The following is a 26112-nucleotide window of genomic DNA, read 5'->3' as shown; positions in this document are numbered from 1 at the left end:
AAGGAAAAATGTTTCATGTTTTGATGTTTCGTTTCTGCTATGTTTTTTAATTGATTGTAACATCTATTGATTAATATAAATACGCAAATTGTCAGTGTCAATATCATCAATTTGATAAAGACTGAAGTTAAATCGAAACATCAATTTTTTATAAATCCTTCAAAAATTATTGAAAAAAACTAACAGAAAAGACCTAAAATCAAGAACATGTTGAAGCGTTTATTTATATAGAGAAACCTTATTTTTTGATTGTACCTGTATAATATACAAAATGATCATATTTTTATGTGGCTTGGTTAAATATAATTCGTTATCCGTAGACCTGATAAGTTTTCTGTAATAATCACAAATTGTTACTGGCAAAAAACAAGCAATCCATTCAAAATAAATGAGTTTCCAAGAATACTGATATAGTATTAGTCATCGTCTTATCTAGTATCACATAAATGCATAACAGTTTCGCACTTGATAACTTCAATTCCGTTTTTTTAACATGCTTTTATTCATTTTACATGTATGTTTGTGGCCGACTCTTTTTACTTCGATTTTGGACTACTTTGAGCGACCCGATTTCATTTAAATTTTTCACACTCATCAAAGATCGACGATAATACGATAATTCGATAAAAATATCCGTTTAACCTGATTAGATTTCTTAGAAAGAAAACAACGCTTTTATAATAGTGACATTAAATTTTTATCAAATTATTTTATTATTATGCCAAGAATAATTTTTTACTTTTTAATTTTATTATTTCTAAAAGCGTGTTTTTTTAATTTTTTTATACTATATTTTATTGTACATTTTAGCCATTATATTTGTTCATTATGAAATAAGTGGTAATTTAATTAGCAGGTAGTATTTTCGAAATAGTAGTGAAAAAATATAATTATAATTACATTACTTGGCCATTTTGAATTAGTCTACGGAAAGCTCTAACAAATTAATAGAATTCTTTGCAACAAGTTTAACTTTACTCATAAGTGAGAGAGAGAGATTCGACGGGTATTTTCGAATGGGATAAAGAAAAATTTTCCATATGAGGAAGGTTTGTTAGAGTTGGCGCTGATATAGGATTTGCTCCTCTGCAGGTCAAGGGTTGTATTGTTTTTCTTTTTGCTTTTTTGTTTATTTTTAATTTAATTAGGGGTCGGGCGGTAACAGTTGCGATTGCATCATTCCCTATTCTCGACCAATTGGCTGATAAACCGGTTCACCAGATTACAGGGAAACAGCGGAATAACTGCAACACTGACTATCGAAAAAGTGTGAGTGATAGTGTTTTAATTGTGATGATTGTATTACCAACGTAAATAATATTTTTAATTGATTCCTCGACGTATCCTTCTGGCATGGTACTAGATTGTCATCCTCCATTAAGCTTTGATGTTAACATATCTCCTCCTGAATTTACGAAAATTGTTACCGAAGAAACTTTTTAATTTCAAAAAATTTGCAATTGTCTTTACCATACTACCAAATTTGTTAATGCCAACTACCTGTTTAGTACATTTTCCGTGCATGTAAAAAGTTTTTTCTGGCAAATCAATCGGTTGTAGAGTAGCATGTTTTTATAAATCTTATAAAAGTCTTCCAGTCCGGTAAACGTTCTCGCTTTTTGAAGATCATCTTCAATATAACACCCACTTCGGACCTCTATGAAATTTCTTATATATAACACATAAGAGGGTGCGTGAGTTATTGATAGAATTGATTTTTTTAATAGCAGAGATATAGGAAATACCTTTATCTCTAGGTATTGATCATCTGGAGCTTTTGTGGTGAATTTATTTATTTCGTGTGGTTTCGAATTTCTTCCGATATAACATCATTCAATAAATCGTGCGACTGACACCCACATGGTGCGGCCATTGTCAAATCCATTTGACGTTTATGAAGCACCAACTTTCAAAAGATTTCGTCTTAAATTTCGATTAGTCACAAAAAACTGACAACCATTTAAGTGAAGCTAGTTTTGTCATTTTCAAAACAATATCTTGTGTTAATTTATCTTTGTTTCTTGATGAAAAAAAATATTGTACAAGCTCAGCAATAACCTCAAAAATGTTATTTGGACTCTGTTCCATCGAAAAGAACTATTTGTCATTGATTTGCTGAATTTAAACGGGGTAGTACAGACAACGGTGAAGGTGATCGTTCGGGTCATCAAAATGAGGTGGTTACTCCAGAAAACAACAACGTGTTGATGATTTAGTGCACTGTGTGGTCATGTTTACACGTAGTAAATCAGATTTTTTGCGTCGATATGTAAAAATGGATGAAAAATGAATCCAGCACTTCTCTCCGGAATCAAAATGATCATCATCTGAGTGGACTACTGCCGGTGACCTCGTCCGAAGCGCCCAAAGACACAACAGTTAGCTTTGAAGGTTATGGCTTCAGTTTTTTGGTATGCGCATGGAATATTGTTCATTGACTATCTTCAGAATGGAGAAACAATCAATAGCAAATATTCCATGGTGGTTAATGGTTAAATTGAACGAATTACACTTCGAATTGCTTCCTCATCCACCGTCTATCCACCGTCCAGATCTGGCCCACCAGTGATTACTGATCTCAAAAAAATGATCGCCAATAAGAAATTCAGGTCAATTGAAGAAGAAATTGGTAAAACTGAAGTCTATTTTAAAGCAATAGACAAATTCTTCTACAAGCACGGCATCGAGAAGTTACAGAAGCGTTGGAATGGTTGAATTGCTCTTGAAGGAGATTACATTGATGAATAAAATAGATCTTCGGTAAAAATATGTGTCTTTCTTAGTTAGTCACACGTTTTATTGAACGATGTGTTATTTCTCACTAATTCCCAAAGTCCTAAACTTCACAAGAACATCAAAAAACGCTATACCGTTTTTGGAAAAAAAAAGATACCGATTCGATTTACGCGCGTAGTTTAAAAACACAGTCCGGTTGAAATATGATCAGGTCATGTATATGTATGTTTTCTACTTTTGTACCTAAATTATTATTATTGTTTGACAATAGTAGGCGGTAAAAAAAAACGATGAAACTATTGTTTTATAAATTTAACCATGAGAGTTTTCCAGAATACTGTTCACACTTTTCAGTCTACTAAATGTAGTGAACAATTTGATTGTTTGTAGCTGAGTGTCTAGCATCAGGTCTGCTCTAGAAAACGTTTGTATTTGCGGCAGTTACTGTCTCTTCTTCTAATGCATTCCACATATATACTATACGATGTGTCCGGGGCAACTTGCAGTTTTTTTCCTTAAAGCGACGTTCTCTGAGAGTGGATAGGGCAAATATTCTTAGGCGTTCTTCATAGTAAAAAAGAAGGAGGTATTTTAGTAACCCTTCGCTGAACTCGTTGTAAAAGCTCGATATCTTTCAGAAATGTATCATCATATTATCCAAGAATTGCCTAATATTTTATTCGATAAAAAACTTGGAATATCTATATTACGATTCAAATTTACCGATGGTGATAGGAATCATTTAAGATCTGTTAACCATATATTATATTATTCAAAATTTCTCTTATTTTATGCTCCATTAACGTATCTTCTCGGATTACCTAATTTCTGTCTTATATTGATGTGACTTTGAAGAATCATAATCATACCTATTTACCTTCTACCTCATATTGCATTCGTTAAGATTTATTGTAAAATGACCGTCCCCTGACGGGAGTTAACGTCTTACTTAAGCGGTACCATATGTCCCTTAGACATTTGAAGTTCCATTAACTTATCAAATTACTTACCCTTATTTTTGTACTGATGCGACTCTAACGACCATAAATATAATTAATTATAGCTTTTGTATACAATAGGATCAGTATTTAAGAGAGGATAAATACGAATAGAGTGTTCTTAATAGTCTTGACATCCAAAGTCAGAATATTGAAATCGCTTTATTTTTATATTATATTTTATATATATTTATTTATATATATGTTATACTTTATACGAATAATATTTACAAAGATTTGAATTTAATTATTTAACTCATTACAGGAAAATGAGTCCATTTTATTTTCTTGTTATCAATTCCTTAGCATTAAATAATTACTCTCATATTCATATATCAATTTTTAGGACAGTAGGTAATTGAATAATTCGTAATTTCCCATTTCCATATCGAATTAATTGGTTTGTCCACTCATTTTATTTAATTTTGTCAATGACATCCATATTATTAGATTACGGAATGAAATTACATGTAAAACACCTAACAGACGAGTCAAAATAAATATTCTCGCTCTAGGACGGAATTTCTAACCCAGTCCTAATGAACTCACCAAGATGTACGTAAATTTCTATCTGATTTTCACATTTTTTTAAGAAATATTTACATTTTATTGTCAAAATAATTACAAAAACTCATTATTAAACTCATTGTCGATAGAATTACTTTTAAAATGGATATACATTTTTGGCGACTATAATTATATTATTTCTTAAATTTTACAGTAAAGATGTCGGTGTCCGTAAACGACGAAAAGGTATGCATTTTTCTCTCACAGTTTTTTACCTTGAAAATACATGTGGATATCATTTCGAGGAGCGGCAGTATGGTCTATACCGGATGATATCTAAATGTGTTTCATTCGAAATTTTTTACTTATTTCAGATTAAAGGATTGGCTGAATCAGAAAGTAAATCAATTAATCTGAATATTGTTTGTCTAAGGTTCGATGCTTTTATAAAAGACAATGGTATTTTATACCCTATTTGCGATCCCATTTTCTCCCATAGTATCAACAATTTGAGTAAGTATTATTTTACAAAATTTTGCTTCAGTATCTCTTAGATATTACTTATTGTTTAATTATAAAAACTATATATATTGGGAATCTAGTGAATCTATTATTATTCTTAAATACTTAATATACAGATAAATATTCTGAGAAGTATCCATTTTTATATAGGTACGTACGAAACTACTAAATTCACGTTTACCTCCCTCAACCCTCATGATAGGGTACTTGCATGGTTTGAGAACAAAATAGTTGTGGATAGTTTTATCATAATTTCTTTTAATTCTTTGATCAATACTTATATAGAGAAAAAATTATTAAAAATTCAAACATTTTGTAGGCAGTTTAAGCATTTAATATGTAATATGTAAGAACTTAAAATATAAAAGGCTTATTCACTTCATTACTATATATAGAAAAATGTTTTATTTATACGTAACTAATAAACAAAAACTGTATTATAACGGCAAACGCTACGTTACCGGCAACGATAAACTCGTGATCCTTAGCAGACAACTGTTCAATGATTTTATTAAACCTATTACGTCACAACTGAAATCCAATGAGAATTGTTCTCTTGTGTAATTAAAAGTATGAAATTTTACCGATTTTCAATTAAATATTTTACTTTCTGACATTAGTTCATATCAAAAACTTATAAAAATGAACAAAAAAATAAATACTTTAAAAAAAATGCAAGTACCCTATTGTACAATATGACGCTCGTTTTGATAACCGATGAAGAGTTATGGGCTTCGGAGACCGATGGAATGTATGTTGTAATTTACTAGTCATGTTTATTGCGACCCAAAGGATTCATTGTGTTTGTGTTTTCTAACAGTGGCACTGCCGATCTATTAATTCCATTTCTTTTAGAAAGTTCAAAATGTGGGATGGTTCTAGCTCCTGAAGATCTTCATTTTCTATTTCATACGTTCTTCACGTTTTCAACCTCTGACAAGTTGCTCTTTCGTCAAACCGCCTTCGAAATTGTAAGCGTTTTGTTGTTGTAGTAAGCAATATGTTCAGTACTAATATCACGAACGGTTCCAGAAATTTGAACTCAGTAAATTTGTATACAATTACACTCGAACAGTTTGGTGGTAGGAAGATGGTCACTTGATTTAAGTTCGTTTGGGTTGCCTGGAGCATTGTCAAGTACGAGTAAAGCTTTTATGGGCAGGCTGGATTTTCATAAACTTCTTCGACTTCTGCGACAAAGTCTTTATGAAACCATTCGCTGAATACTTCTCTCGTGACTCAACTTCTAATTTGATTCTTGTAGCAGACTGGCAGACAAATGTTCTTGAAAGCTCTGGGATTTACCAATCATTAACAAATCCAATTTGTGCGTTCCAGTAGCATTTGAACACGACATGAATGTGATTTTAACTTCGCTCATTTTATGACCTACTGCACTTGCTTCTTTAGAAGATACGAATGTTTTATTGAGCAACAATCTCCACAACAGACCACTTTTGTCTGCGTTATAGATTTGGTCGTGAAGAAGACCCAGTTCTTCTACAATTTTAAAATGCTCGATAAATAGCGGTACTGCAGATTCATCGCTTGATAATTTCTCACCCGATATGGTTAGTAGACAGATACCAAATCGCTTTTTAAATTTATCCTATCGTCCATCGCTGGCAAAAAATCATATTTGGGGGTAATTTTTTTTAAAAAATTCGATTGCTTTGGCGTTCAGAATTCCTCCAGATATAGGAGTGTGTTTAGAACGTCGTTGTATGAACCACATGTAGAAAGCGTTTTCCATCTTTTGCCTTTTTTTTCTTAAGATCGTATATAGTAGCACACCCAACACCATATTCTTTTGCAAATTCGCACATGTTTTCCCAAACTATCTAACTTCTTTAAAATCTCCATTTTATTATTCAAATCTAGTGTCGAAAAGAGCGAGAGAGGCGTGGGCGGAGGGTGCCGGATTATTGGACGTGCCGGATTAGTTTGATTATACTGTACTTAATAATGTCACTAAAGTTAGCAGAGCACTATGAGCATTCAGATAAAACAATAAGCGTAAAATTAAGTTCTAATTAAATGCCATATTAAGAAATTTTCCACTGTGCAAGTTTTTGAGAATTTGGCTGTTCTGCTAACTTTAAATTGAAGTTTGGAGAGCAATGCAAGTTAAATATGCAAAATCAATAGATAATGGTGGAAATAGAATGGTTCCATAATTAAATGCTGCGTTGTTCTATGATAGAAAAAAATATTTTGTAAAAAAATCTGTTTCCGAAGAGTACAACAGACGAGTAATTAAATGCTGCAGACTAGATGAATTTACCGGTGACATGACGAAAAAAAGGAATTTTTCCAAGTCTTCTCGGCAAAATACTATCTGTAGTGAAGAATTATGTCTGGCCTCGTTAGGGCTTGACTAATTAATTGCTCGACTAATGCTACTTACGACCTAGCAACGTCACACTTGCGAATAATTTTTTAATAATGACAATGTTCTACTGAGAAAACTTGGAAATACTCATTTTTTCCTATATCAGCGACAAATTCATTTTCCGCAGCATTTTAACTAGCCATGATAAGAGCAATTAATTATTCGTCTGTTGTATTCTTCGAAAACAAACTTACCATTACCGTGTAAGAATAGGCATAGGGAGTGAATTTTAAAGGTTAGGTCCATTCCCGACCTCAGATCGTCCGTAAATTATATATTCTTTTAGTTTTATTTTATCCCCCTCCTTTTTCAATGAGCTCCATTCAACTATTATTTTTTTTCACTATTTATCATATTAAAGGCTTCTATCCTGGTCTACTCAGCAATCGGACAAATAATTAGACGACGGTTTTTTGTCGTGGAAGGGCCACCCGAACGTGAATCATCTTCAACATCTTCTCGGCGATCTTGAAAACGCTTAAATCGCCAAAAAAAAAAAAAAAGTTTAACCGACAATCATTCATTGCCATACACTTGTTTCGATCAATTATACGAGGATATATTGAAAAATTCTTAGCCTACTGTACTAACTAAACAAAATTTCAATGTCAAAATATTTTAATACTCAACCTTTAAAAAAAGTTTCTACTTGCTCTGTCATAACAGACCTCATTAGCTTTTATTACCTTTTCGTTGGAAGAAAATTTACGACTTTTTAAACTTTTTCTCAGTTGAGGAAAGAGATGATAGTCGGACTGAGCCAAATCTGGTTAATAAGGGGAGTGTTCTAGTAATTCAAACCCTCAAACACGAATTTTTTGCATGGCAACATGAGATTTGTGTGCAGGTGCGTTGTCCTGTAAAAACAAAACACCTTTGGATAGCTTTCCGCGTCTTTTCTCTTTAATTTTTTTCCGTAGAGTAGCCAGTAATGTCGAATAGTAATCTCCAGTTATTGTTCTACCCTTATCCAAAACATCAATCATGATTACTCCATGGCAATCCCAAAAAACTGAAGCAAGAACTTTTCCAGCAGATTTTTGGACACGAAACTTCGTAGATCTTGGAGAAACAGAGTGTCTCCATTCCATCGATTGTTGCTTTGTTTTTGGATCGTAGAAATGTACCCAAATCTCATCCATAGTAACAATTCGTTTTAAGAAGTCTACATCGTTTTCAAATCGAGCACAGATCGAACGCGATGCTTCTACCCTTGCACGCTTTTGGTCAACATTCAAACATTTGGGGATCCATATTGCACCCATTTTTCTCATGTCCAAATTGACGTGAATTATATGATGAATGCGTTCGTATGAAATATTCAGTGCTTCAGATATCCGATTTAACCCAATTCGACGATCTGATAAAATCATGTCATGAACTGCATCGATATTTTCGGGGACTGACACAGAAACTGGCCTTCCCGATCGGTCATCATCTTCAATGAAAAATTCACCTCTTTTGAAGCTTGCAGTCCAATTTTTCACGGTCGCATACGAAGGACATTGATCACCAAGGGTATTAATTATATCTTCGTAAATCTGCTTACCCCTTAACCCTTTTAAATACAGGTATTTCATTATGGTTCGATACTCCAATTTTTCGATTTCCACAATTTCGGTTTTCTTTTAATTTATTGCGTAACTCTGGTTTACTTTTTTGACGTCAAACTTTACATTGACACTTCTGATAATTTATTGTTTGTTGCTACGGTCACGAAATATTTTGTTTATGCTTGGAACTGGTCTAGGCTAACTAAGCGTAAGCTTAAGTTTTTCCATGTTTCATGGTAAATTACACAACAATTCGTTACTATATTGCGAAACAAAAAACATCCATTATACAAACGAAGACAATGTCTACACTGGTTTATCTACAGACGGTAGACATTGCTTTAGAAAGAGTAGGCTTTAGGTTAAACAACCGACAGTCGTTAACCTTTGGCACATGCGTACTTTTTCTGTAGCGGCGTTAGTCTCGTTACTTCATAGGCACACCTCGTATTGTATGTTGGTCAAACAGTTAACGGAATATTAATTTAATATTCAATTAAAAAGCAGAGACTGTTTCAAAACTTTTGAGCAGTAGTTGGTGTTTTATGAGTCGGAATGCAGTTTTAATTTTCTGAACATCAACTAATTCGATAAACTGCAGAGACTCACAGTACCGCTTTCGATATGAAATACAGTGCAATTCAATACTATGTTCCTAAAAAATTTGCTAATTCAGCGTCTTAAATCCTTCAATTTTTATAACTATTTGGCATTTAAAAAAGACAAAGTGTCTGTTTATGCTTCTTTGCATTTTCACTCGGAGCGTATTTACAAACCTATAAATTCTCAAGGCATGTTAAGTTTTTATTCAATACGGCGATTCATTTCATACGTAAAATAGATGGCAGTGAACTTTACTGAAACAAAATAGTTATAACTACGGTACATTATATTACATTTACGAGGATTGTCTCAGAAGTACCTGACCCAACAAAGAAAACACAAAAATTTTCTCAAACAATATTTATTGTTTAACATAATCTTCTTTTAGCTCCATAAACTTTTCCCAGCGGTGTTCAATAAGTTCGATATCCTTTTTATAATAAGAATCATCAGGCACCTCTTCATTATTGGAAAATCTTTGACCACCGAGCCATTTTTTCTATTCTGGGAACAGAAAATGATCCGAGGGGGCTAAATCTGACGAAGAGGGTGCTTGAGGTAGCAATTCAAACTTTAAATCATTAATTTTCTCCATTGCAATAAAGAATGTATGAGCTGGTGGATTGTTTTATTTTCTCAGCCAAATTCTTCCGTTTTTGCTTGATTTCTTCACTTAAACGTTGCAAAAAGTTCGTATAATACTCGCCGATAATAGTTTTTCCTTTTCCAAGATATTTAATGAAAATTCTTTGGAGCCGGTTCTCCCTTTTCAGTTCATTGTTTTGATTGTTCTTTTGTTTCGGCGCAAAAATTCGGCTTTATTTTTGTAAAAAATTGCCAAAAACTCGATGTAATAATCTTTACTACTCTTTTTTCGTTTCATTATAAGAAAACACGGCACCCATCTAGCGCCCAGCTATCTTATGTTCAAATTATCAGTTATTATGCGATGTAAAGCATTTTTCGATTAACTATTATGACTACTAGCTCGCGCATTATCAATCGACGATGATTCAGTACCGCTTTGTGGATTTTCTTCAACATTTCTGTAGTCGTCACCTCATTTGATCGACTACTGCATTGCTTGTCTTCGCAGATCGTAACCAATATTTTACTATTGATGACGAAGAAGCAGTTTTACCCCGAGCAGAATTAGTTACATAATAGTAAAGTATATCTTGACATATATGAAGAACATTTGTCGATTGTTGTATCTAATGATTTATATTTTAATTTGATAGTGATATATTGTTACTATTTGATATTTTATATTCAGAATCAGCACTTACTGGAGATTTAAAAATTGTCAGATTAGATCACGTCGTCAGCCCAGCCAAAGGAAACAAAGAAGTATATATTTTAGTTGAACGGGTAACAAAAAGTAAGTATTTTCTTCTAAATTTATCAAACTATACTTTAGTCACATCAGAATACTCTTCGTAGTATAGTAGAACGGTGCTTTGTCTATTAACCAAAGGTTAGTTATTCAACATCGAACAATAAAAATTCGGCGTGACACTTGTTGGAAGACAATGGCAAACCGACGACACTGTATGGTGCCCGGTATATAACCTCTCAAATTTGACGGTCGCAAGGAATTAAGTCTTTCGTCGTCTAAGGATACGTCGTTAAAGTGCAAATCCTTTGACTCTATGGTGAATCGACAACACAAAGCTGTCTGATAATTGATATTGCCCAAGAAGTTACGATGTTACATCCGGAAAGAATAATTTATCGTCCATAATTTACATCTAGAATGAATTGTTAATATGAGGATAGCTCAAATATAGATCGGATTTTTTGAATAAACTCGTGAAAAACTTAGTGTCGTAAAAGTGGCTGCACTGAATGTAGCACTGGTCTGTTACGAAAGGTTGAAAACGTCAACGCTGTAGAAAAACTCATTTTGGAAAACCGACGCAGAACTGTTACCGATGTGACTAAAAAAGTTGAGCATCAGCGTAGGTAGTCACACGCTGGGAAGTTTGCACGCGGTGTGAAAAGGAAGGAGAAAATTTATTGCACCTAATATTCACCAAAGAAGAGACTTGATACACAAGTATGTTCCCGAGAGTAAACGCGCCTCTATGGTATGGAAGAAGACAAAGGCGCGTCAGTTAAAGCAAAGATTACATTGTCATCGGGGAAGGTTTTGTGTACCTTGTTTTGGTACATTAGGGGAGTAATTGTAGTTGATTTTCTCACTGAATAACGAACTGTGAACGCGTAGCATTATAGTAACCTTCTAAAAAACACGGTAAAATCTGTCTATAGATCAAAACGACGCGATATTCTAATCCGTAGTGCGATATTGCTGCGAGGAAACTTTGAATTGGGTTGAGAAACACTGGAACACTCTCCTTATAATCCTGATTTGTCGCCATACGACTATTATTTGGTCCATTGCAAGAGGCGGCCAGCGTTTCGAAAGTAGAATCCTTTTTGCGAAAATAGTTAGTGACAAGCTGAGAGATTTTTACGAAAAAGACATCCGAAAGTGTAAAGAGTATGACAGAAACTGTAAAAAATTACAGCTCTATAACTTGATAAAATTTTTTATAGCGAAACTCCGGTTTATATTTGTCATATGTAGGATAAATAAAGAATAAAAAACCTAACCTAACATATACTCTAAAAAAAATAATGTCCTTGAAGACCTTGCAGCTCAATACAGGTCCAGGTATCGATGTCTCGTTTTGGTACCACTTTCCAAGCGACTTTAACTCCGCGAAAGTGTTTGGAGAATTGTGCAAATGAGAAAGTTTCTTCCCAAACATGTTGATGGGTTTCAAATTTGACCAGCTTGGCCACGGTAATACATTAACAGGATAGTTTAAAGTCATAGGAATTAGTGGGGCAAAAAAACTATACTATCCATGGATGAAATTGACACTACACTAATTACGATTCAGTTTTTATTGTTTAATTATTTTGTCCGCTTTATTAATTTACAGAAAATTCGTATGTTACAGAAAATATTAAAATTCGCTTTTACGAAGTTGACGATGAAGACAATGTTGTTTGGGAGGATTGGGGAAAGTTTAATGATTTGGATGTTCATCATCAATATGCGATAGTATTCAGGTAAGAATACACGTTTTTAACATGCTTCACCTGTCTCTGCCGAGCGGACTGAGACGTCAATCTCCCGATTCGCCGGTCGTGGGCTCAAGTCCCATTCATGCTATGAAAAAAAATTGTTTTATAGGCAATTTTTTTTTAGAAATTATCGCTGCAAATTTTTTATTTACATCTGAACAAATTTCATAAATGCCTGTCCTCTTTCGAAGATTTACTATACTACCTGCATCAGTATTACTATAGAATTTAATACCTTAAATAATAGTTCCATATCTCGCCAAGAGATGGCGACAGATATTTCAATCCCACATGCAACTCGTAACAGTATGTTGAAGTGTAAATTTTATTGTTAATGTTATTATAATGTTTGAAATACGTTTCACTTTTTAATTGAAAGGGTTTTGTTTTTAGAAAGTAAAATGTTATTCTCGAAGGAACCTTTCACATAAAATTCAAATCTAACACTAATTATCTCGCCCCTTTTTGTTAGGCCTTGCCTCGGGATGTTGTGTAAAATAGATTTCACGATCCTATCCACTAATGCCGTTATTATAATCAATATCTTCTGAAACTAAAACATTTTTAAAACACTTTCCGCTTGACTCGTGAAAATATTGTCAGCTAATTTAATTTTCGACTTTTACTACTGTTATTTGTCAAAAATTTATCTTGAGCGATTTGTTAAGGTATATCTTTATTGAAATCAATATCTTCACATGTAATAACTGTTGCTGTTTTGATTAATAATTTCCTATTTAAAATTTATTAAATTTAAAAACATTGCACGAATGTAACCCAGACAGAGATACAACCTCTTGTGTGTAAATTGACTTACGTCGTGTGTAAATTGACTTACCTCCAGATGGGAACCATTAGAATCTGTTAATCATCTGGTTAGCTACCTAACTTAATTAAGATATATGGTACACGATCCTAATGGGGACCCACATCATAGACACATAAAGTTTTTATTAACGTATCAAATTCCTTACTTTTATTTTATATCGAGGTGAGCATACATATGATTATTTATAGCCTTTGTTACAATAGTCTTTTAGTATTTAAAAGCGATCTGTAAACAGATACGGGATCTTCAATAGTCCGGCATTCGTCGATTAGGGTCGTCATATTATTGAAACCAAGTTTGATTAATTATTTTATTGTTTTAATAAAGTTTATTCCAAACTAGTTTTAATGTTTTAATACAAAGAATATGGACAACCATCATTGGTTAGCACGAAGATGCTTTACTCATTCCTCCATGAATAACATTTCCAAAATGTTTTTAAATTAATTGATATTTCCGGGAATAACTCATAGAAAGAGGATTTTTTTTCTCTTTCGCAGTTCGCTATCTTCAAATAGAGCAAGTGGAAATGGTGCTAGTTTGTTATTCATATAATTTTCAAGCGTTTCATCGGTTTTTTTAGAACACAAATGCGTTGCACTGCAGTAATGGATGAACAGGACTCACATCGTCATTAATTTTAATTTAATATTAATTACAGTTTTTTAATCAAATTACCTTATTACGACAAGAAAAAATAAAAAATCTCTAGCAGAAGTTCAACGACAAAAAATCGTTTCCAGTAAAACTTCCATTGGAACATATAGTAAATTTTCGTACAATCACGCAATTACCACTTTTAAATAAATACAACAAGACGTACAAGACGTAACTTCAACCTTCCCTTTAACCACCTCTCCAAGGTCTCTACGACCCTTCATAAACACTGCTATTTCCAAAAGATGATTTTCTATACCTATTCGAGTAAAATTCGACGTATACATAAAAAATTAAATTAAATTATATGCTGTAATATTAATTTTTTACCTTTTTTCAATTAAATAATGAAAAAATTGAAAGCACAAAAAAATTTTTGGTAAACTTTGAAGTTATAGTATAAAAAATAAAATGCCATCTCGATCAAAACAACTCATTCATTGTAATCATTTTCCAAAGTCAAAATTCTTGGGCGGTACACTAATTGATAGTTGATTGATTTTAGGACACCCAAATACCGTGACGAGAATATAACAGCACCTGTAAATGTCTTCATTGAGTTGGTGCGCCCCACAGACAACGCCCGTTCGGAAGCTAGATCCTTCCGCTATATACCTAATAAACATACAGTTAAACCTGGCCAAAAACGTGCAAGATATGACTATAGTTATACAAGTTGCGAAAGCTCCAATGCTGGAAGCGACGAACTACCTGTTGTTATTAGCAACCTCCATATCGAGCAAAACGCACAAACTGATATTAATTCAATTGGTAGTATTCCGAGTGGACTTAGCGAAGAACTGGTTAAAGCTATGAAGGACATTAATTCTGACGAATTCAAGAGAATTTTTGAAGAGTGTGGTCCTGAATATGAAAGTTTGATATTTGAGATTGACTCTCCACAGTCTGCAGCACCGTAAGTTTTTTTAGTGCTCAAATATTTTTCAGACAGGATAAAAACAGGGTAAAAACCCCTCGAACATGTCACTATTTACAAAGTATTCATTCAAATTAAATTCAATTTGTTGTACAAAAACTTGCTTCATAGTTCTTACCAGGAAATTGTTTAAGGGCTTCTCCTCATAGAGTTAGTTTGTCAATGCTATAAGAAGACACCGTGATGTGGCAAAAATTCTCGAAGGCTTGGACAAACGCTCAGCTGAACTAACAAGTCCAACATGCAAACTCGTTTCTCTATATTAAATAAGAGGTCTCTTACCTGCAGATTGGAAACTTGCTTATGTTCAAACCACACTTAAAAAAGGAAAAAAGTCGATTTACAACAACTACTGTTCAATTACTTTAGTCTCAGCCATTGCCGAGGGCGTGGAAAAAGTCGTTAACAAACAAATCTTGAGTCTTCTAACATCGTCAACTACCATTTATACAACTTTTGTAAACATAGATCAACCATGAAATATGAAGAATCGAAAGCAATCGCAGTGGACTTGTAGAAGACTTTTGATAGGGTTTGGCATACTAATCTTCTGTTTAAGCTAAGATAGTTCGGTTTGTCGACCTTAATCATCGAGTGGCTTGGTAGCTTTCTCAAAGACCGACCCATCCAGGTCTCTATCGATGGACATACCTCGGAGAGGTTTGAGATCAACGTTGGTGTTCCTTAGGGATGCATCTTGTCACCTACTCTCTTTCTCTTGTATATCAACGATCTACTAGATTTAACTGCAAATCCGATATGAAGCTTCACCGACGATACTCGTTCATTTCAGCGTCCTAATGAACACCAAAATCCGCAGGCAACAACAGACCAATACCACCAATACCGATCTTGTGACTATGTCATGTCACTATTTACAAGTAATATTCAATTTAAATTCAGTTTGTTGTACAAAAACTTGCTTCATAGCTCTTACCAGAAAATAGTTAAAAGGCTTCTTATATTTTTTTTGCTCCTATTTTTCTTCTCGCGAACAAATAAGTCATCATAGGCCGGGAGCCGGCAATCTCAAAAGACCCCTGATCGAAGATTATATAAATCGACAGCTATCAATTAGAAGAACAAAATGCGCTCGGTAAGCGTCGATTTATTTGGCCGAAAGTATGAAAAAAAAATAATTATTTAAAAAAAAGGAAAAATGTTTTCCCGTCATCGCGGATTTCGATAAAAAACTGTCTTATTTGATAGGAAATTTTGAATTAATCGGCTTGCCAATTATTTTCAGCAGGAAGAGCCCGCTTACCTATTTAAAAGTTGTGATTGGGAGATAAAATTTCTCCATCAATGGCAATAAGCCTTCAATTACATAATTTCACTCTGTAATAAGCGTCCATAGAACAATAAAAAATGTTATTTATATCTTAAATTTAAATGATAAATAGAATCGAAGGAAATATAGGATTTTTTTTAATTTCAGTTGATTAAAATATCGTGATCCATTTATTAATTTAAAATAATACCATAAACAATTGTTTATAGCAGAACATAATCATTGTCATTCATCTAAACTATCATCATCACAATTATAATGTTTTTCATCCTCTGATTCGTCACATTCTTCATTATTTTAATGTTGACTCAGAATTTTTTCAATTTTTAGTGGTGCCGCTGGCCCTTTATATCTCAATGGTTCGAGTTTACGATTTTCCGTGAATTGCCATCCACATTCGGTTGGATCATATGAACCATACAATTTATTGATACAAAATGAGTATCAAAATATATGACACAAAGATTTACGAATGAAATGTACAATGTACAAAATAGTGATGTAAATGCTGCAAGATTTGAATTATTTTTGAAGTTCTTTACAAGTACAAATACAAGTGACAAAGAAGAATTTTATGAAGGCATGATGAATTTTAATTCTAGTAACATTCCGCCGTACTGGAAAGCCTTTTCACAAAAAATTTTACCCACAATATTCTTAATAAAATGTGGCAAAATGTTACGGAAACCAAATGCATTTCATATGATCCAACCGAATGTGGAAGGCAATCATATACTCAAACCTTTGTAGTATAACGGCCCAGCGGCACCACTAAAAATCACACGCTTTATATAGGTAAACCGGGCCCTTCCTTCTGAAAAAAATTGAAACGCCGATTTTTTTCGTTATTTCACAAAATCTCCTATCGAATTTTTTTTCATACTTTCGGTCAAATAAATCGACACTACCGAATGCATTTTATTCCTCTAATTAATAGCTGTCGATTTATATGAAAATTTTGCAATTCTGCGATCACGGATCTTTTGACTTGAATTATTTATATATTGATTTCAATTTCTTTATCCGTACAAACTTCACCGCGCCAATTTAGAATCTAAGCTTGTTAAACGAGAGAGCGGCCGCAACTGTAGTAATTGAGTAAACAAAAATATTCACATCCAAAATATTTTTAGTCCAAAGATAAGTCTATTTTGAATGATTTATTAAGCGCACTCAATACGATCATCAATCACCAGTTGATTGGGGAAGCTATCATTAATAGAGTCAATAATTGAAAAGACTTATACCACCTATTTACATGCAATCAATTGTGAGAGGAGAATACAAGAAGTCCTCAATTCTAGTAATAAGTTCAAAAGTATATCACCTCACGTAGAAATATAAAAACAACAATCCAGTGCTAAATATTATAAAGTAAGATTTTATTTCAGACCAACGTTACCTCTAAGGAAAAAAATGTCGTATGAAAGTGAGTTTGCCATTAAAATGGAAGTGACGAGAAAGGAACGTGTAATGACTAGTGCCGCAATCGAACAATTGCGTAATTTTATTAGGACTACTCATACTCCACAAGATGCTATCGATATTTTAACTCACTACTTTGGAGAAGATAAACAAACCAAGTAAGTATTACAATATACAGCGTGTTGTACTTAATGAAAAAGTTCTGCAACTGTAAAACCTAAAACGCATCCATCAGATATTAAAAATTATAAACTACTATCATATAATAAACGGTGAACTAAATTGATATATGATGTAACTGTAAGTTCCTCAACTTATGTGTAAAAATATAGTATGTAATACTTTTTCTATTAAATCAATGTCTCGTAAACGTACCCACCAACCATATCAACAATATACCCTTTTTCAGTTTCCCTCTGTAATGTTCGGAAAGATTTTCTACAAATACCGGAAAGTATCACTGTTTTGTCAAAAGCCTTCACAACATTTTTCATTACCCCATTTTGTTGTGTAAAGGGGGTAGAGTGATGTTTATGATATAAAATTGACAATCCGTTTTTCTAAATTTAGAAATTTCATTTATTATTTGTACATACTTCATAATAGATAAATCGCTTCTGATTCATGTCGACACTTAATTGGTCTATTGGTCTAACTGTATTACTTAGGCTTAGAGATATGGTAAATTTTATTTGAATCAGTAATTTGAGAAGTACCTCAAAGTCCCAAAATATTGTTGCAATCACTTCTTTGGTGCTTTTTGTAACCTTAGCTCTTTTTGGCAAGTGCCCTCCTTCCATAAGGAGTTAAATTATGGTTCAATTGGGTTTTTATTTAAAGACGGTATCATCTGAAACGATCATATTGTTTCTCTTTAATTATGAGATTAATTTTGTAAACGTTTCATCACCATCCGAAAGTTTAATTAAATTCATTATGTTTGTTTAAAATTTCAGCCCTCTTCATGTTTCAATTTGTCAAAAAGACAACGAGTCGGCAATACTTCTGCTAAAAATGATAGCATTTTACAAAATGTTCCATCTGTTAGAGAAAAGTAACGCCGATAAATTGACTCCACTTCATCTCGCAGTTCTTTGTCACAATGAACGTATGGTTAGTTCTCTTTTATTATGTAAAGCCAAAATAGCAACATTAGATAGCGATTTGAACACATCTCTGCATTTAGCAATAAAATCGAAAGTTTGTTTGGAAATATTAGAAATGTTGCTGAGAAATAACAGGGAGTGCGAAAAAGTTGAGGATTTCATAGATTGGGAAAACGCAGGTAATTATTTATTATTATTATGTACCGTATTTTTATTTGTGCAGTTAGAAATAACGATGGAAAAATATATCGTACCAACGCTAAAAGAGAGTCACAAAGTCACAACTGGGAAAAAACGCTATGAATGTATTTGCTTGAATTACGATTTTAAATTTTCAGTAACCCAGGCAGATTTTTGTAAATATTTTATTTTATTTTAAAATTTGTTTCCTAAGTGGTTCAATTTCATAAAAATCAATTTATATGTAATCTTTGTTTCGCTGTATTTTTAATAAAAAATTAAAGGGTTACAAATTGTGGTACATTTTTAGAATGAACATTTATTTTTACAACGGACACAAACAAAAGAATAATATAAAACACAAAAATAAAATACTCGTCAAATAAAATTTAGAAATAGAAATTATTTATTAAAAAAGTCTTTGATCGTCTTCCGAGATAACCTCTTTCCTCGCTTGGACGATGCAATGTTGCGCCAAAGCTGTAGAGACAAGATGTCGTGTGGCGTACACTCTGCTTGTTGCTCTATGGAAGCAAGAGCAGCGTCGATCGCCTTCAGCCCGTGGGTGTATGATATTTTGGGAGTTATCTCGTCCAGTTTATCTTCATTTCTGTCCTTAGCACCGGTTACCATACGATGATTTCCTCGTCGGTTATCTTCATCTAAACATCTTGATTGCACCAATGACGAATGTCTTCGCTGTTGATTTGATCTTCAACGGGTAACTAATTGGCTAGTTTTTGCATGGTCCATCTATGCCAAATAAATTTTTCCACAACTTTTGAAGGATAGTTGTTTTTAACTCATCCCACGCTGACGCAATCCAGTACGACACATCTTTTAATATCTCTTATTTTTGAATGACAGGCTCGGTTAACCGAGACTCGGACAACCGAGAGCTTACTTTACTTCCAGTACAGTCAATATAATTAATTTTTTTATCAATTTATTTAAGAAAATGAGTATAGACAAGTATAGAACAACGTGCATTTATTGTTTCTCTTCACAATGAAAATTTTACTATACGTAACTTTTAAAGCAGAGGATAAGTCTCTAATCATCATGTTCTAAATGAATAGGAAGCTAACGGCACGGGAAATTCCAATACGGTTCAATGAAAGTCAGGATGAACAGATATCAGTCAGTGTAGTTGAGGAACGCTTACAAAAAGCTGGTGTAAATCGCAGAATTTTTACAAAGAAACTACTCTTGTGCCGTGGAAACAAGAAGATAGTAGTGAGTTTGAAATAATGAAATGGTCCCCATAATCTCCTGATCTAAATCCAATAGACTTATTGTGGGATGAACTAGATCAGAAAGTTAGAAAATTAAATTCCGCTTGTTTGGATGATCTTTGGAAGGCGCTTCAAACGCCTTGGAATGATATACCAAAAAGTGTATTAGAAAAAAGAATGCCACGTGTAGTTAAAAAATTAGTGGCGGTCAGAGGTGGTTTCTTTGATGAAAAGAAAGTGTAGCAGTATAAAAAGGAAAAGACAAATCATATCATCAGTGTATATTGAATCACATTTTTTATAATGCAATCATAATTATCCAAAATATTTTTTAAATGTTCACCAAAATTAACAAACACATTAAAGACGGTTAGAAACAGAGTGTTACTTAGTTTTCAAGTATATTATATTTATTTTTTATATTTTAACCAAAATAAACTCTTTTTTTTTTCATAATTGACCAAACACATTCCTATTTATCCAATGTTGTAGCGTACTGAAGGGTACGCCGAACTTCTTGGCTGTAGATCTTAAAGAATTTCCAGCTCTAACGACTTCAAAAGCTTTTTCTAACTAACTCTTAAATGAATAATGAGACATTATTTTACAAACTAATAATAAGATGTCTTATAATTGGATAAGGAATACCGGCCACTTACCGATATTACCCGCTTAGAATGATTGCCCATAACCCCAAAATATGAAAACAGTTTCTTTCGTTTGTCACGAAAAATGTGAATAACTTTCCCATGATTTAAAAAGTAAATGTATAGTAACAAACTTCAAAAAATATAATCAATGGTATAATTCACTTTTAGTTTCTTTAATTTCTTATTTCTTAGACCTTTTGATACGTTTAGGTTTCTAAACATTCTTGATTTTAGATCTATTCTGTTTCAAAATTAATTTTTTTTAATAATTTTTATTTTTATTTTTAAAAATTATCAAAAAAATCCTGATGACTTTTAACTTTTCACATTGTAATTTTTTTATCTATTTTTATAAATTTCAGACGGTAATACGGCTTTAATGATGGCGGTAGAAGAGAAAAAATTGGATATTATAAAATTACTTTGTAGGAAGAAGGCTGACGTGAATAAGGTTCATCCTAAAAATGGTTATGTACCTTTAAGATTGGCAATTGAAAAAGAATATGTAAACATCGTTAAATTCTTTTTGAATCTGAGCAATGTAAATCCATTGATCAAAGATTTTATGAACGTTTCACCTTTGTCTGCCGCCATTTCCAAAACATCCTGCCCCGAAATTGTAGAAGCGGCAAGGAATTACGTGGTAAGATTTTCTGAACATGTATAATTACAATCGTAAAGACATTTAATTTGGAATTTCTGAATAGTGATATTAAAACTGCAATAAACTGTTTACATTACCACTGCACCAACAATCACAATTACAGACGCGTGTCGTTAACCAAGTTATCGTCTTCACAGACTGACACCATTCTATCTTCAAACTTTGAAGACGATAACTTGGTTATCGAAACGCTCGACACACAGAGTAATTGTTAGTGTTGGTGTAGTGATATTAAAGTGGACGGGGACATCCGACGTCAAAAACAGATGAATTTGTATCAAAAGTGAACAAACATGTTGGGCGAAACAGACATTTTCGTGAGTGTCAATTTTGTAAAATATTCTCGATTTTATTGCCCGTATTGTTATGTATGTATGTATGATCCTGACACTAAAACTCAGAGTTTTCAATGAAATACTAGTATCTCGTCGCTTAAAAAAGCCCGCTAATCGAATCGAACATGAACATTAACATTGTTTTCTTTGATCTGAGTTTGTTCCAAGGGGAATAACTCCAAATTTCACAAGGGTGTTCTAGAAATTTTTTGAAACAATGTGCAAAGAAGGAGACCTGAAAAATGAGCCTACGGTTTTTTTCTTTAGATTTTCTGACAGCTAAAAGCACTTCTGTCTATCCATATCCGCTTTAAGATTTAACATAATGAGATTTATTTGTTTTCCTAAAACTGGAAAATGCTAAAAGGGAAACGTTTCCACACCATTCCTGTTATTTCGTAGACAATGATAAAGCTGCAAACTGTTGGAATACTTTCAAAAACGTTTACAGTCAGGGATTCACCGTAGAGATAACTATAGTTTGCTTTTTTTACCTAATATACAAAAATGAAGCATTTTTGTTTTTAAAAATGTTTAATCAAATATATCTATTCCAGTCAACTCATAATATAGTATTGGAAGTCAAGGATGAACCAGAAGATGAGTCTGAAGATGAAGTGGAAATGGATGTGGACAGTCAATCGCCTAATGAATTTAAGGTATTTTTACGAATATTCCCATCGAGATAGTTTTGTTTGTTCAGTTTATTATAAACAAGCATCTATGAGCTGTGAATCTTATGTTCAAAACTGTAGTTTTTATATTCCTTATAAACTCATATCCTCATCATAGCCTTCAATAATGCTCTGGACTTAAACGAAGAAATGTAACACACAAACCTCTTAGATATTAGTCTATCTCTCTTTATTTTGGCGTCCTGAAAATTAGTCTGGTGATTGAGGGTCGCCATATATTGTAGAAGGACGAAGGCCTCTAATCAGTGGGAACTTAATAAAACCATATCTTCAAATCATTGGTATATTTTCAACTTAATATATAACAACGCTCATACTATATTATGTTTTCTGTATTGTGTTTTTTTTTGCTCCAAATAGCTTCCAGTCTTGGAAATGAATACTGAGCATTTGGAATAAACACCTTTAAGTAATATGTGCAGCATCCACAGTTTCTTCACAAACCCTCAACATAAGGCGTTGAAATCCAAGCCTGTTAAATCATACACCAGAATGAAATTGTGCTTTCAATTTAACTTTGTTTGGAAAGTTTTCAATATCAATGGTATAATTAAAATTGTTTCAAATCTCTGTAAAATCTAGGTTTTGTTGAACTGTGCTAGGGTGTATGAGAAATACTTCTATTTCTACAACACAATTTCTTGATAGATGGATTCTCTTGTATGATACTGCATATCAACGACTTTGTTTTCAATTAATCTATTTGTCCTATTTTAACTCAAATCACGAAGTATGCGAGCTTTTCATTATTCCTCCTCCCTTTGAGTTTTTAGAACAATTCCACTTGTAACATATCATAAATTGACAATCAATATCAATCTCTAATTTAACCGATGAATAGAACTTTTTAGAGACATATAAACAAGGTTTGTCCTGATTTCATCCTCATAACCCTGTAAATACCCAGTTTTATCAAATTTTGTTCATTGCTGTTAAAGTAGTTCATAAGTAAACAAGTCTAACCCTCTGTCTCTCTTATATGATAAGATAAAGTTGTTAGTCAACAATAATTTTATAATATTTGGAAACATGCTAAAATATTTTTGTTAGGATGAATAATTTTTTTTAATTTTAGGATGAAGTAAATGTAAAAGTTGAACTACCTAATTTATCTCCAGAAGAATTGGAAATTCTCTACACAGACATTAAAATTTTTACACCACAGGCATTGGATGAAGTATCAGAAATTTTAGATAGAAGCGGTAATTGGAGGCAAATTGCGCATTTATTGGGTATTGAACACTTGATAGAAAGTGGAATTATTCAATCTGAGACCAGTATGAGCAAAGCTGTATTGAGGTATTCGACTGAGGTAAGATATTTAAATGAATTCTCTTTCTCATACTAAATACCTAATTTTCTTGAAAAGTCCTAGCTTCCTAAATAGGCTAATATACCTACTACCAATAATTTGAATCTGCACAGCTCATCGTAATCATTGTCTCAAAAGAACAGCAAAAACATATAATTAGCAATAATAAAGGATAATTACTTTTTCCTAAATTTATTTTATTCATGTAAATATTGTAAATGTTGTAGTAAAACAGTCAAACACCAAATTACGGGAGAACTGTTACTGTTTGTCCGGTACCACTAAAGAATACTTACCTTACCCTTACCTTACCTTTGCCTCCCGGACAACTGTCCTCTATTCGTCTCGATGTTGTACTTTTCTCCTCCATTTTCGGACGCCTAGTTCTTTTAGGTCCTGTTCTACGTCGTCCTGTCATCTTATGCGTGGACGTCCGGGTAGTCTGTGACCGACTTTTGCCGGTTTGCAAGTTTGGCATCTTGGATTATAATTTCCGAAAAGTCCATATATAAACATTTTCTATATTTGCTAAGGGTGGCAATTGAGTTCCGGAAATATATCAATAAGAAACAAGTTTTACACAAAGTTTTATAATCGACCTTCACAATTATCTCAATTCATCCCTACACAACGATTCAAACGTTACTCCAACGATTCAAAGCATCGAGGATAAAGAAAACAGCTATTTCAATTGATTTTGATTCCATATATTTTTATATTATATATAAGTACTGGCTCTATTTTTATTTCAAATTGGAAGTTATTTTAGGAACAAACTCGTAATCGTAATATAGATGTAAATACGTTTCCATAATAAATATATATCTTTTTTTTTTCAGACGAGTAACGATAATATATGGATTATTAGGAACTTTTTGGAAAACCTAGATGAACACAAAACAGTTGAAATACTTGATCGAATGGTGCGCAATATGAGACAAATGTGCTAAGATTAATCAAACTTTTCCATGTATATACTTTATTTTATATGAACCTTTATATTTTAATTTAGTATTACCTTTGTAAGAAATATTTTATTCCATCTCAACTGAGTAATTTATTTTACACCCAATATTATCTTTTTTCCTATTGCCTCTGCCAGTGGAATAACATATATAGAAATGTGAAGGATCCCCGACACTGCCACACGACCAGTGGATTCCAAAGTGCAATAAACAATAATCACATAGTCAGCGGATTCCAAAATACCGATCAAATAAATATAAGTTCATTGCATTAAATTCGAATTCATTCATTGTTAAAATATTGATTTTTCTGTAAAGTTATTTTTTGTAGAAATTAAAAGTCTTTTATTATAAATAAAAATACTTTTTAAAAAAGTACATTTCTATATTCTTATGTATACGTCATTGCATAACCCCGTAGGCCTATTGCAACAATTTATAACAATCAGTGGGAGTTTTTTCAATTTAACAAGAAATTTGAGACTGATAGTTGCTCGCACAAATACTATAATAGTGACAGAAACTTATTTTGGGACGTGCATAGACAAGATATCTAGGTACCCAACGCATTACTCGTTTTATACCCCACCCGTCTAGGGCGCCCTTTAGGTACGCAGTCTCTTTATTTAATTGGCAGATCTCATATTTTCCAACAAAAATAAATCTCATGAAACCTTCCATCTTAAATGAACCTCATAAAAGTTTTCAAACTAATAAATCTTATAAAATGGATCTAAATCTAAGTAAAACTTCAAATATGCACAATAATATTTCAAGAGTCTAGTTCTCTACAAAATAATGTATTCCCCATAGTTTATGTATTAATAATAGAATGATTAAAAATTCATTATTATCAACATGTATAAAAGCAGGGACAAGACTAATCCTTAAAATACTTCAAAGTAGTCAAATTTCTTATTGACGAATAAAAACGTAGGACTTAAATCTAGCACACAAACGAGTAATGCTAGGAAATAAAGAAATCGAATGAATCTCTAGAGTTGCTAAGTTTACACAAATAAGTAGGCAATCTAGTTCAATGTACTATATGGTTGTAAATATTGGATTATCGACTGGAAGAAAAATAATTGATAGCTGGTAAAGTGTGCTTCATAATAGCTTTGGAAGTATGAAGGCAGAATACGGAAAAGAAGAGCGAATGTCGAATTGTGGAAACTATTTTGGAAACCAGAAATTGGCTAGTACTTCGACTAAGTTTTAAAAAAACGAAATAAAATATTGGCTAAAAATTTACTAAAGAGAGGAAGAGACAGACTGGAAAGAAAGATACTAGCTTGTGAGGATGATAAGGAGCTTCATCAGGAAGCTCCGAAGAACGATGCACCGACCCTATTTTTACTTCAAGTACCAGTTCCGTGAGCCACATTTGATTGTTCAAAGTGAGTTGAATGATTTAGCAC

At 32.8% G+C, this 26112-nt stretch overlaps 1 protein-coding gene across 5 annotated transcripts in view; it reads left to right on the top strand.

The window, feature by feature from the left end:
* Nucleotides 1-24774, top strand: part of LOC130902001 (nuclear factor NF-kappa-B p110 subunit-like) — a 45521-nt gene extending 20747 nt beyond the window's left edge. For all 5 annotated transcript variants that reach the window (XM_057813781.1, XM_057813782.1, XM_057813780.1 and 2 more), the window contains exons 5-14: nucleotides 4616-4754; nucleotides 10588-10692; nucleotides 12284-12395; nucleotides 14402-14812; nucleotides 17516-17707; nucleotides 18506-18834; nucleotides 21083-21363; nucleotides 22277-22378; nucleotides 23490-23726; nucleotides 24566-24774. In XM_057813781.1, coding sequence (XP_057669764.1) covers nucleotides 4616-4754; nucleotides 10588-10692; nucleotides 12284-12395; nucleotides 14402-14812; nucleotides 17516-17707; nucleotides 18506-18834; nucleotides 21083-21363; nucleotides 22277-22378; nucleotides 23490-23726; nucleotides 24566-24676 — 2019 coding nt within the window. In that variant the 3' untranslated portion in view covers nucleotides 24677-24774. The remainder of the gene's footprint in view (nucleotides 1-4615; nucleotides 4755-10587; nucleotides 10693-12283; nucleotides 12396-14401; nucleotides 14813-17515; nucleotides 17708-18505; nucleotides 18835-21082; nucleotides 21364-22276; nucleotides 22379-23489; nucleotides 23727-24565) is intronic.
* Nucleotides 24775-26112: the final 1338 nt, after the last annotated feature.

This window comes from Diorhabda carinulata, chromosome X (assembly GCF_026250575.1).
Source record: "Diorhabda carinulata isolate Delta chromosome X, icDioCari1.1, whole genome shotgun sequence".
Taxonomy (NCBI): Eukaryota; Metazoa; Arthropoda; class Insecta; order Coleoptera; family Chrysomelidae; genus Diorhabda; species Diorhabda carinulata.
This window is presented reverse-complemented; position numbering and strand designations above follow the sequence as displayed.